Here is a 12478-nt window from a genome sequence, read left to right on the forward strand (position 1 = left end):
GAGCCTAGTCTTCCTCCCTCCCTCCAGAATTTGGAGGGAGCCTAGGCCCAGCCAGGTTGGCAGCAGCAGGGCTGCCTGAACTTCCTCTGCAGATCCTGGGCCTGATAAGACCCCAAAGACAAAGAGTGCGGTGTGTGCAGGAGGCGCCCAGGGCAGCCTCTCCCTGCTGGACTCCTGCCGGGACCTGGCCACCTGGCTGGGCTAGAAGGGCTTCTAGGCAGGTTGGGTCAGATCCTCGCTCCTTCCGTCTGCTCAGAGTCACAGGAGAAGAGAGAGACGAGTCTAATAGCTACAGATGAGAACACTGAGGCTCAGAGAGGGGAGCTGATTGGTCCAAGATCATACTGGTGGTCCTGGGCAGATCTGGGCTCAAACTCAGTCTTACACCTAGAGGACCAGCACCTTTTCATCTGCCCATACCTGTCTCCCTTCTCTCCCCCTCCACCCCAACTCACACCCCAGAATAACCTCTTGCAGACCCAGCAGGCATCTCTACACCTCAGTTTCCCCTGAGTAGTAAGGCTGAGGTAGGCCTGGGGCCAGCATTGTAAGTGACCACAGATCTGTAGACCCAGGTCCTCCCACTGAGCCCCCTACCCCTTATTGAAGGCTTATCCTGGGCCAGGCCCTCACTGTGTGCCTTACCTGCTCCCTCACATTTAACTCCAACCCCCGCCCCCAGTATCTTTCCAGGGTCTTGGGGAGGGAACGGCCCACCCCACCCCAGCTGCAGGCTGGAGATGAGGATCAGGGGGCCTGGAGGCTCAAAGCTCCAATGCCTGGGTGCCCCCTCTTATATCCCCATCTCCTCACAACTCCCAGAGACACTAAGAGCCGCCCTCAGTTTCCATAGCAACCATTACCCTCCTGGCCTCCGGAGGTCCAGAGTTCGGCATTCCTTGCAAGCCCCCTTCTCCCTTAGAAAGGCAACTAGGCCTCACTGAGGAGTCTTAGGGGCGTCAGGCTAGGCTGTTCATCCACAGCCTTTTTGGGGGCCTCTCAGGCCCTCAGATTTTATAGCCAGAAGTTAGGGGAAAGGATGCTGTCTAAGTCCCTTTCCAAGTCACTGTGAGGCCCAGCTGAGTGCATGGAGTGCAGGCTGTCATTCCCATCCACTTTCAGCACAGATTTACTGAGCACTGGCTATGTGCCGGTCACTGCTTAGACACTGAGGACCCGGTGCAGGACAAAATAGACAGGTCCCTGTCTCCCCCACAGCTTAATTCTTGTGGGGAGACAGGCAATAAACAAGTAAACAAGTTCAGATGGTGATTGGTGGTAAGAAGAAAACAGGGATGAATAAACATAGGATGTCACTGGAGGAGCCAGGAGCTGGCCTTGTGAGGGTCCGCATTCCAGGCAGAAAGAATGTCAAGGGCAAGTCCCAGGCAAAAACACTTAAAGAGGAACAGAGGACAGGCAAGAAGGCTTTCTCTGCAGGGTGGCGGGCAGGGCATGAGAGGGTGTCTTAGTTATCTGGTGCTGCTATAACAAAAATTCCACAAGTGGGTGGCTTTAACAACAGAAATTTACTTTCTCACAGTTTAGGGGACTAAAAGTCCAAATTCAGGGTGCCAGCTCTAGGGGAAGGCTTTCTCTGTCTGTCGGCTCTGGAGGAAGGTGCTTGTCTTTTCTGAGCTTCTGTTGCTTGATATTCATGTGGCTTGGCATCTATCTTCCCCCATCTCTGTTTACTTATCTGTCCTAATCTGCTCTTTTTATATCTCAGAGGTGACTAGTTTAAAACACACCCTACACTGATATGGCCCCTTAACACAACAAAGAAAACTCATTCTCAAATGGGATTATAACCACAGGTATAGGGATTAGGATTTACAACACATATTTTTTGGGGGACACAATTCAATCCATAACAGAAGGGATACTTGGGACTGCAAAGGGCCAGAGGGTGTTTTTGTCTGTGAGGTCACTTCAGCTCTCTGGGGGAGAACTGTGCCTGAGGATTAATTGAGATGAGGGAGGTCCAACCCTTAGCACTGAGCCTGGCACCGAGCGTTCAGTCAGCCATCGCTGTTCTAGTTAACGGTCCAGATCGTCCACCACTCACTCCAGGGCCAGAGGCGACGCTGGGGCCAGCTGTAGAGTTCGAGGGGCAGGAAGAGGAGGAGACCCAGGCAGGCGGGGGTGTGGGGCACAGTCCCGAGGGTCCCGACGAAGGCGCGGGATCCCCAGCCGCGCCCAGCCACCCAAGTCAGAGCTGCCCCTGCTAGCTTTCGGGCGGGAGGCGACTTTCACAACTTCACAAGGCCGCTTTGTTCCCACCGCGCTGGGGCCGCCGCCGGCTGGGCCACCTGGGCTGGGGGGCTGAGGCTCTAGGTGTTCGGTGGCTCCCGGGCAGGTCTTGGCTGGCCCCGCCTCCCGTCGCCAGAGCAGGTGCTCATGAACCCTGAGGCCTTGCATTCCAGCCCCCTCCTCCTTAGCCCCGCTGCGCTCCGACCTTCTCTTTGATACCCGGCTGGGGTCACGGGCCCCTCCTCCAGGGGCGATTAAGAGGAGGAGGCCGGGCCCCAGAGCTGGGAAGAGGGGGATGGGCTCGAGAGCAGGTAACAAGGACTGGGCCTTCCTGGTGTCGTCACCCTGGTGAAGTCCAGCCATTTTCCCAGTCTTGGTGGGAAACTCAGCCCAGAGAGGGGGTTCCCCGGGTTCCTCTCTGGCGGGGAATGGTGTTAGCTGCCCGGGCAGGGGCGGGGTCAGTCCCCCGGGGTCTCCCCGCCCCTTTGGGCTCAGCCAAGCGGAGGTGAAACCTGAGCCCAGGTTGGGGGCGGGGTCGGCTCTTGCTGGGATGGGGCTAGTCCGCGCCTCGCCCCCGTCCCCGCACCCCGCAGGCCGCGGGAAGAGCTGGGCCGGGGCCGGGACCCGGACCGCTGGAGCAGGTGAGTGTGGCGACGCAGCGCGGGAGCGAGGACGGGCGGCCGTCGGGCCTCGCCGCACAAGGCTGACCCTCATCTCTCCCTGCTCACTTCCTAGGGCCTGCGATGGAGCTCGCAGCCCGGGGGCACACCCGGTCCTGAACGCCCCTGCACGCGGCCATGCTACCCCGAGGGCGCCCCCGGGCGCTGGGGGCCGCCGCGCTGCTGCTGCTGCTGCTGCTGGTCGGATTTTTCCTGTTCGGCAGGGACCTGGAATGTGAGTGCCGTGAGCGGGGATGGCGAGCGGAGGGCCGGGAGTTCCTGCCCTACCCTCTGACTCCACATGTCCCCCCAGACGGGCGGCTTCGCGGGTCTGCCTCACTCGACGGAGAGCTGACGTGGGACCACAATCGCTCGGCCTGCGTCCCGCTGCGGTCGCTGCAGCCCAAGTGCGAGGTAGGTGCGCGCGGCCCCTGGTGGCGTGAACCCCGAGGGCGCCGCGTCCCTAGCCCGGCCTCCCGGGCCCAGCCTGACCATTGTGGGAGTCACAACACCTGGTGTCGGCTCGTGCATTGACCAGCCAGCTGGAGGAGCCTAGAATTTGCCCCTCTCCTGCTCCCAGCCTGTTTCCCCATTTGTAAAGTGAGGGGTGTGGACTCCTGCCCCTCCTCTCTCTTCCCTAGTTCTGACCCTGGAGTGGGGCTACCATTGCCCTAGGCCAGGCCAGCTCAACCAGGGGTCCTCACCGTTTAGTGGAGGAGAGGGATGGCTGCCGACCTCGGTGTCCCCTCCTCAGCTCTTGCATGTGGCCATCGTGTGTGCAGGCTATAACTCCAGCCGAGATGTCATCACCCTGGTGAAGTCCATGCTCTTCTACAGGTACAGCCAGGTGTCAGTGGGGGACAGGGACGGAATATCTAATAGGCAAGGTAAGCATGTTGCCTACCTTGCTTACCAGATCATCTGTAATGAACAATTCCACGTTTTCACCACATCAAAGACTCTCCTTCTAGGGATGGCTGGCATCTGTCTCTCTCCCAACCCCAAAGCACCTTCCTATAGAATTAAAGCCTGTTTTTACATCTACCATACCTGACAGGGACCGATGATCCAGTGAGCAAGGTAAGCACGGGCTTACTTGTGCTTACTTACTAATCTGTAGTGAATAATTTCATGTTTTTTCACCACATCTAGTGAACAATTTCACATTTTTCATCACATCTTTGATGTGGTGAAACCCACGTGAAACTGTTTACTACAGATTAGTAAGAAACAAGCCCATGTATTCACTACAGATTAGTAAGCACAAGTAAGCCCCTGCTTACCTTGCCTATTGCATAATCCTTCCCTGGTTGAGGAGGATTAGAAGTGGGGAAGGGCACAGAGTCTTAGGCAAGTCTCTGGGTCTCAGAGTCTCAACTTCCCCATCTGTGACATGGGGACAGTGTCCTCTTCCTCCCTTGAAGGGTGGTGGTGAGACTGCTGAGCTGGGGATGGATACGTCCTGCAGAAGACAGTGCTTCCACCTCCGAGCCCCTCGGGGTGGAGGCTGGCCGTGCTGTTCCTGCTGGGGCCCCTCAGACCTCCTCCTCTGTCCACCTCAAAGGAAAAATCCTCTGCACCTCCACTTGGTGACTGATGACGTGGCCAGAAACATCCTGGAGACGCTCTTCCATACGTGGATGGTGCCTGCTGTCCGGGTCAGCTTCTACAACGCCAACGAGTTCCAGGCAGGAGCCCTGATGCTTCTGCTCTCCTCCTCCGAAGTGTCCTTTCATCTTCTTTCTCCCCCAGTGGTCAGAGCTGCCTGGGACCCTCCCCCATCCCGTCACATCTTTTGAAGCCCAGATCCCTCATCCCACTTGGGGTTCACCCCTCCCTCCCACTCTGTCCCCTGATGAGTGTGTGCTGGCATTCGATGGCACAGCTCTGCTAACCTCATGGCCTGCCCTTTACTCCCACAGTCCCAGGTCTCCTGGATCCCCAACACACACTACTCTGGCCTCTATGGGCTCCTGAAGCTAGTGCTGCCTGATGCCCTGCCCCCTGACCTGGTCCGTGTCATTGTCCTTGACACGGACATCACCTTCGCCTCTGACATCGCAGAGCTCTGGGCATTCTTTGCTCACTTTTCTGGTGAGAGGCCAGGGACCCCTGCCCCAGCTAGTCCCTGTCCCTGGCCTGTCCAGGACCCCTCTGCCGAGGTCCTGTGGCAGCCTCAGGCAGCTTCCTCGTGCCCTCCCCTCTCAGACAAGCAGATGATTGGTCTTGTGGAGAACCAGAGCAACTGGTATCTGGGCAACCTCTGGAAGAATCACAGGCCCTGGCCTGCCTTAGGCAGGGGATTTAACACAGGTGGGGACAGTGTTGGGGGGAGCCGGGGCAGGAGGGGTGGGCTGCTGGTCCTTGGGCCCCAGAGGCTGGGCAGGAAACAGAATGCTAGGAAGCCCCCCACCCCCGCCCCAGAAGAATAGTGTTATGGAAAGAACACTGGATGAATAGCCAGAAAACAGTTCCAACCTTGACTCTACATGCTACATGAATTTGGCCAAGTTGGTTGGTCCCTCCAAGCCTCAGTCTTCCTCATCTATTAAATGGGGATGATTGTATCAGCCTTAGAATGACTGAGTGTGAGAATATGGCTGGGGAGGTGCTCCCCTTCAGCCCCTAAGAAGATTATTTACAGAGGTAGTCCATGATCATGTCTGAACAGTTAGAAAATATCAGTAAGTCAAAAAATAACATTCTAGAGACACCTTCATGACCCCTGCCCCCCAGGAGCTGTGTTGTCCCTGGGTGGGCATGACAACCTCTCACCATCGGCAGGCGTCATCCTCCTGCGGCTGGACCGGCTTCGGGAGGCTGGCTGGGAGCAGATGTGGAAGGCGACGGCTCAGCGGCTGCTCCTAACCCTGTCCACCACCTCTCTGGCCGACCAGGTCTGGGGGAACCTTTGGGAGGGTGAGGGGCAGGCTTGGGGCTGGATGTGTGACAGCTGTCCCTGCCCAGGACATCTTCAATGCTGTAATCAAGGAGCATCCAGGGCTGGTCCTGCTCCTACCCTGCATCTGGAACGTGCAGCTGTCGGACCACACATTGGCCGAGCATTGCTACTCTGAGGCGTCAGACCTCAAGGTGAGTGGGCAAGGGGGCTGGGGGGAGAAGAATGGGGACTCCTGCTCCCTGCCCCCACCCCACCGACACCCTCCCTGGGCTCAGGTGATCCACTGGAACTCGCCAAGGAAACTGCGGGTGAAGAATAAGCACGTGCAATTCTTCCGCAACCTCTACCTGACCTTCCTGGAGTACGATGGGAACCTGCTGCGGACAGAACTCTTTGGGTGCCCCAGCCAGCCCCCACCTCGGGCCGAGCAGGTGAGACAGAGCCACCTTCCCTAGTCTTGGGGAGGCCCTGCCCCTCTCTACTCTGGCAGGCCCCAGCATTGTCTCGGGTGACATGTCCTCCTGCCCCAGCCCTGGTCCTCCTCCCTCTCCCCCAGCTGCAGCAGGCCTTGGCCCAACTGGACGAGGAAGACGCTTGCTTTGAGTTCCAGCAGCAGTGGCTCACTGTGCACCGCGTGCACCTCACCTTCCTGCCCCTTGACCCGCTGCCGTCCGAGGCCCACGATGTCACCTTGGTGGCACAGCTCTCCATGGACCGGTGAGGGTGCTGAGGGCAGTCCCAGGGCACACAGCATGGGCTAGTAGGAGGAAGAGCTCTCACTGCCTGCTGGTGTGGTAGCGAGCTGCCTGTCCCTCAAGGGGTCCCAGAAGCTGGAAACACACGGTGGAGCCAGCTTGGGCTTTGAAGTCATTCAGATACCCAGAACTGTCCGTCAGTAGCCATGGGACTGTGGGCAAGTCTTAGTATCTCTGGACTTCAATTTTCTCATCCATAGGATGAGAAAGTACTCACCTTGTGGGGTAGTTGTGAAGATTAAGCAAGACCCAGCTCCAAAGGGGCTTGCCAAGTACTCAGTAAGTCACCTGAGGGGGTGCCCGCAGCAGCTAACTTAGGGGAGGACTGCTGCCATCCCCGGGCTCCTGCGGGAGAGAGGCTGACCTGGGCTGACCACCCCCCTCATCCCAGCCTGCAGATGCTGGAAGCCCTGTGCAGCCACTGGCCGGGCCCCATGAGCCTGGCCTTGTACCTGACAGATGCAGAGACCCAGCAGTTCCTGCGTTTCGTGGAGGCCTCGACGGTGCTCTCTGCCCGGAGCAATGTGGCCTACCATGTGGTGTACCGTGAGGGTCCCCTCTACCCTGTCAACCATCTTCGCAATGTGGCCTTGGCCCAAGCACTCACGTCCTACGTCTTCCTCAGTGACATTGACTTCCTGCCTGCTTACTCCCTCTACGGCTACCTCAGGTGGGCCTGAGGAGGGAGTGAGAGGGATAGCATGTGGGGTGGATGTGGACGAGGTGAGGGCGTATCCTGTGACCTCAGGCACGTATGTCCTTGCTCCTTTCTGGGCCTCAGTGTCCTCTGTAAAGTGGGGTATTAGGTCTGGGGGGTCCACATAGTTTTTCTGGGCTGCCTTAGGAGAGTAGGGGAGGCTGGGATCTCCTTCAAACAGATTTACTGGTATCTACTCCACTTGTATCTATCTTATTCTGGGTGTCAGGGTGAGATGTCCTTTGAAGGAGGGGTTCTTCCTTTGAAGGAGGGGTTCTTCCTTTGAAGGAAGGGTTCTTCCTTGAAGGAAGGGCCCAGTGCTGGAGGCAGAGTCCTCCTCTCTCCTGTTCATGGACGCTCCCTCCTCAGGGCCTCCATCAAACAGCTGGATCTGGGCAGCCAGCGGAAGGTGGCTCTGGTTGTGCCAGCATTCGAGAGCCTGCACTACCGCCTCAGCTTTCCCACTTCCAAGGCTGAACTGCTGGCCTTGCTGGACGCCGGCTCTCTCTACACCTTCAGGTAGGAGAGACCACTGCTCTGCCAGCTGTATTTCCCCATACTGGCCTCCAGGACCCACGAGCTCCCCTCCATGTTCTGCTCCACAGGTACGACGTATGGCCCCGGGGTCACGCACCCACAGACTATGCCCGCTGGCGGGAGGCTCGGGCCCCATACCGAGTGCAGTGGGCAGCCGACTATGAGCCATATGTGGTGGTACCACGCGAATGTCCCCGCTATGACTCCCGTTTCGTGGGCTTTGGCTGGAACAAGGTGGCCCACATCGTGGAGCTGGACGCACAGGTGAGGAGGGCGCCTTGCTGCCTCCAGCTTTGATTTGAAAACCTCCAGGTACAGGGAACTCACTCCACCTCTGCGGGGCATACTGCCCCACTGGGCTGCACCCCTAGAAAATTCTCCCTTTGTACAACTAGAGTCATCTGTCCTTTGGCCCGTTTTGGCTCCCAGGGGTTCCCCACTGCACAGAGCTGCAGTCTTCCCCCAGCCCAGCACCAACCGTTCCTCTACCCCACCCTGGCAGGAATATGAGTTCCTGGTGCTGCCCGAGGCCTTCACCATCCACATGCCCCATGCGCCAAGCCTCGACATCTCCCGCTTCCGCTCCAGCCCCGCCTATCGTGACTGCCTGCAGGCCCTCAAGGATGAATTCCACCAGGACTTGTCCCGCCGCTATGGGGCTGCTGCCCTCAAGTACCTCACTGCCCTGCAGCAGTCCCGAAGCTCCGCATGACCCTCTCGAGGCTGGGGCTCCTTCACTTTGGCTCAGGGCAGCCTTGCCGCCCCACCTACCCCCTCCAACCATCACTGCTATTTATTTAGGGTTTCTATGGGAAGAGCTGGAAGGGAGGGGGCATCTGTGGGTGGGTCCTGGGGTCCTCCCCTTGCTGCTACTTTCTGACTGGCCCTGCCCCATCTGGTTTGGGGCTGGTTCCCCCATCTCAGCTCTTGACACCTCTTTTTTGTAGTTAAAGTTTTAAAAAATTCCTTTCATGTTCCTCTTCGTTTTGGGGATCAAGGGCTCTCTGGGGCATGCTACGTCTGGCTCCTGTCACAGGAGGGGCTGGGTCCCTCCCAAAAGCGTGAGCTGAGGGCGGCCGGTGGCTAGCCCTGCAGTTGTCCTACCCACCCTCCCTGCCCCAAACCCAATACCATGAGGCCGAGAGACTTCATTTGGCTTTATTTAGTAAAATGTTAAAATAAATAAATACAAATTGATCAGCTGCTCTGTAATCCCCCCACCCCCTCAAAACAAAAACCAAACAAACAAAAACTTTGAAGCACAAAATTCCAAATACAAGTTCTACCAAGACTGAAATCACAAAGGGCGTGGACAGAAGAGACAGGGTTGGGGCTGGCTGGCTCTTTCCTCCTCAGAGCTGACTGACCTCTGGCCTGCCCCGTCCTGCCGTGCCTGACCGTAGGGGACCCTGGGCTGAGGATGGAACCACACCGGGTGGAGGCGCAGGGGCTGAGGGCTGCTGCTGTGGGTGAGCGTAGTGTCCTCAGTGAGGAGGGGCCGGGGGGGGGGGGCGGGGAGCGCAAAACAAAATCTCTGAGTCCTGCCCTCCCTTGAGGAGCTATTTTTAAGAGTTCTCACCTTCAGCTTCCCCCCTCACTTCGCTGGTGGGACGGCCAGAAAGGAATCTTCCCAGGGGCCTCCTACTCCCTCCTGGGAAAGGAGCTGACATTGAGGACAGGCTGTTAAGTCAGGGCGAAAATGAGACTCCTGTTTCCTGCAAAGGGTGCCCAGCTGAGGGGTGGGGTAGGGCCCAGACATTTACCCAGAGCTAAGCTGCCTCATCCAACATCAACCACAGGATCTGGAAACCCAGGGCCTGGAAAATGTACCTGGGTCCCATCGGCTCCAGGACCCAAATAACCTTTTGCCCCTGCGGTAAAAAGCTCCAAAATTAAGCCCTTTGGATAGATATGAAAGACCACACCCTAAAAGGGAATGAAGGGAGACACCACTTAGAGTGCCTGTGAGTTGGGGATCAGCGGTGCGGCCCCCAGAGAGAAAGTATCAGAGAGATGGTTACAGAGATGACGGCACACACAGACTTGGTGATCTGGAAATTCAGCTGCCCTCCCTCCCAGGGAGAGCCATGGAGGGAGGTGCTAGGCTGGAAAGAGCTGTGGGCTGAGCCTGAGCCAAGAACTTCAGAGAGTTGGTGAAGAAGCAGGACAGAAGGTCAGGCCTGTAGGGAAAGCAGGCACTTGGATAGTGCAGCTGGAGGCCACCTACGGCCGGGTCGTAGGCTCTAAAGGCGGGCCCCACACAGGGGAGGCCCCAGTGGGGCGGCCCCGAGCTGGGTCCCCCTGCCAGGTACAACCAGCAGGCTTGCCCCAAAGGGCCTGATAAGGAAGGCAGACTGACTCTGGGTGAGCTCAGTGGAGGTGAGACAAGGTGAGACAAGACTCAGCAGGCTTCACAGAGGAAAAGTGCCTGCAGGTGGCAAAAATAAAGAGATGACTGCAACATGACCTCACTGCTCCCGGGTCCCAGCGCCTGACCCACAGGACCAACAAGGAGGATTCCTAGTCAAGGGCACCGCGAGCAGCCTCTTCCCAACCCCAGACCTGCCTCTCCCAGGCCTCTGAATTGACTGAAAGAAAGTCAGCTGGTCTCAGGTTTCTGGCTGGCACCAGAGATGGCTGTGGCTGGTTGCTGTCGATTCCGACTCACAGCGACTCCATGTGTGCAGAGTAGAACTGCTCCATAGAGTTTTCAAGGTTGTGACCTTTTAGAAGCAGATGGCTACGCCTGTCTTCCAAGGCACCTCTGGGTGGGTTCAACTTTTTGACTAGTAGTCCAGCGCTTAATCTTTTTGCGCCCCCCCCCCCCCAGGGACTCCATAAAGACGTCTGTAAGAGTGGCTAAACTCTGGGGCTTTGAGAAAGAGCAGCAGAAGGGAAGGAGGAGGAAGGAGCTGGAGGCAGCCAGGGTGGGGGTGTCATAAGTTTGTGTCTCAGGTGGTGGCAGCCATCCCAGGTCTGGGCAGGCAGAGAGAGGCTCTTCTCTTGGGAGGGCAGTGAAGGAGCAAGACACTGACTGAGCGACCAGAGCCTTGTCTCTGCAGTAAAGCAGTGTTTTGGAATTTGAGTCCAGAATATGAGGTTGGGGGCAGGGCTGCATCTTGTACTCCATGTTAACTGAGTTACAGAATCTCTTGTATCTGATTTTGGGGAAGAATCCGTATCTCAACCAGTCCTAGCATAGGCAAGGTCATGTTTTGCTCATATCAGCAGGGAAAACACTAGCTCCACCCCCACCCGAGAATCCTAAAGCAGCTCCTCTCTGAGCAAAGGCCTCTGCCAATGACAGCTATCCAACTTCTTTCAAGAAAAGATAGGTACTAGGTGGCAAGCCCCAGCCTATGGGCCCAGACAAGTCAATGGGAGAGCCCAAGAATGGGTGTGCAGTGTGCAGCTGGCCTCTGAACTGCTGCTAACTCCTCCTCCATCTACTCCAGGCATCTGCCAAGGCACAACACCTTGGCTTCTGAATGAGAAGGGGGCTCCTCTCTGTCCACCTCGTCCAAGCTGGCAGCCAGGGCCAGCCTTGGAGGCCTGTCCAGCCAAACTCTTAATTCCTTCTTCTAACATCCCCAGGAGGAGGAACAGAAATGGCTGGTATGAATGAAACATGTTTTACTCTAGAAAGTGTCTTTCTTTGTTGTGTTTTTCAGGATCCATCTTTGTTTCTTTGGGCCTAACTTGGTGGGGGAGAAACAAATGGGACCTTTTCAGCACCCCTAGACTCTCCCACTGCTGGGGTGGGGGTGGGCTTGGGAGAGATGCTGCAGTAGGGCTGGGGTGCAGATCCTCTGCCTCCCTCCTGTCAGCCAGGGCCATGCAAGGAGCAGCAAAGGTCTCCAGCGGGAGCACACATCTGATACAATCTCCCACAAGGCAAGATGTTAGAAACGGTCTGAGCCTTTCAGAACCCTGGTTTTCTCAAGAAGGAAAGTGGCCACAATGGGCCAAGCAAAGGCAAGCACAGAGATTCCAGCCAATGGTCACCCAGGAAGCTTGTGGGTGGGCAGAGTGGAGTAAATTCCATCTCTGGTGCCCTGAAGCCAGCAAGCAGAGGAAGCGTCTGGAGACTCTGACCTCTCTTCAAAGGCAAGACAGACACAAAGGCCACCTTGGGACTCTCTGTCTCTGAGACACTGTGTACCCTCAAGACAACTCACTCCTCCTTTGTTCTTTCTAAGCACCAAGGGCTGCTGCAGCCAGCCTGCCCCCTGCCCCTACCCCCACTAGGCCAGGGTGCATGGGCACCCGAGCATCACTGCCCACTTCCCTCCGAGCTGTCCCCAGGCACTCATAATGCTGGTGGCTGAAAGACCGAGAGCAGCACCAAAGGAAGAGATCTTATCTAGGCACCAGCCTTTTGCTCTAGCAAAATCTACTGGACTGAGGAGACAATGGGTTGGGCCTCTTATACCATCCACACTCCATCTGGGCTTCAAAAACAGGAGAAGGAGACAAGATCCCTGCACCAAGAAGAGAGGACAGTCTTTTCTGAGAAGGGAGGAGGGTGAGAAGAGCTCCACCACTACATTTGGGGCTGCAGCCGTCTGTAGGATCAGAAATCATGGAGACTAGCCCACCAGTCTTGAGACACAAACACAGCAAAATGTTATCATGATCAGCAGGTTCTGTGCTAAAAAATTATAACTACACAGCA

General features: G+C 57.0%; 1 protein-coding gene across 2 annotated transcripts; it reads left to right on the forward strand.

Moving 5' to 3' along the window:
* Positions 1-3050: 3050 nt before the first annotated feature.
* LARGE2 (LARGE xylosyl- and glucuronyltransferase 2) lies at positions 3051-8602 on the forward strand. Of its 2 annotated transcripts, none has more exons than XM_023741799.1 (14): positions 3051-3147; positions 3226-3326; positions 3667-3749; positions 4477-4600; positions 4835-5006; positions 5121-5225; positions 5697-5809; positions 5880-6005; positions 6090-6245; positions 6371-6531; positions 6961-7239; positions 7636-7785; positions 7872-8067; positions 8306-8602. In XM_023741799.1, exons 1-14 carry the CDS (start codon positions 3051-3053, stop codon positions 8513-8515), a joined length of 2073 nt encoding a protein of 690 aa, XP_023597567.1. In that variant the 3' UTR covers positions 8516-8602. The 2 variants fall into 2 exon arrangements, with proteins under 2 accessions (XP_023597567.1, XP_012414327.1); XM_012558873.2 differs by having other exon boundaries at positions 3051-3132.
* Positions 8603-12478: the final 3876 nt, after the last annotated feature.

Source organism: Trichechus manatus, unplaced genomic scaffold, assembly GCF_000243295.1.
Source record: "Trichechus manatus latirostris isolate Lorelei unplaced genomic scaffold, TriManLat1.0 scaffold00191, whole genome shotgun sequence".
Lineage (NCBI taxonomy): Eukaryota > Metazoa > Chordata > Mammalia > Sirenia > Trichechidae > Trichechus > Trichechus manatus.

Excerpts from the sequence above, each read along its gene's own strand:
- LARGE2 (XM_023741799.1), top strand. The coding sequence starts at position 3,051 with ATGCTACCCCGAGGGCGCCCCCGGGCGCTGGGGGCCGCCGCGCTGCTG. Across the intron at positions 3,327-3,666 it reads CGCTGCAGCCCAAGTGCGAG|CTCTTGCATGTGGCCATCGT; the intron begins GTAGGTGCGCGC and ends TCCCCTCCTCAG. Across the intron at positions 7,786-7,871 it reads GGCTCTCTCTACACCTTCAG|GTACGACGTATGGCCCCGGG; the intron begins GTAGGAGAGACC and ends TCTGCTCCACAG.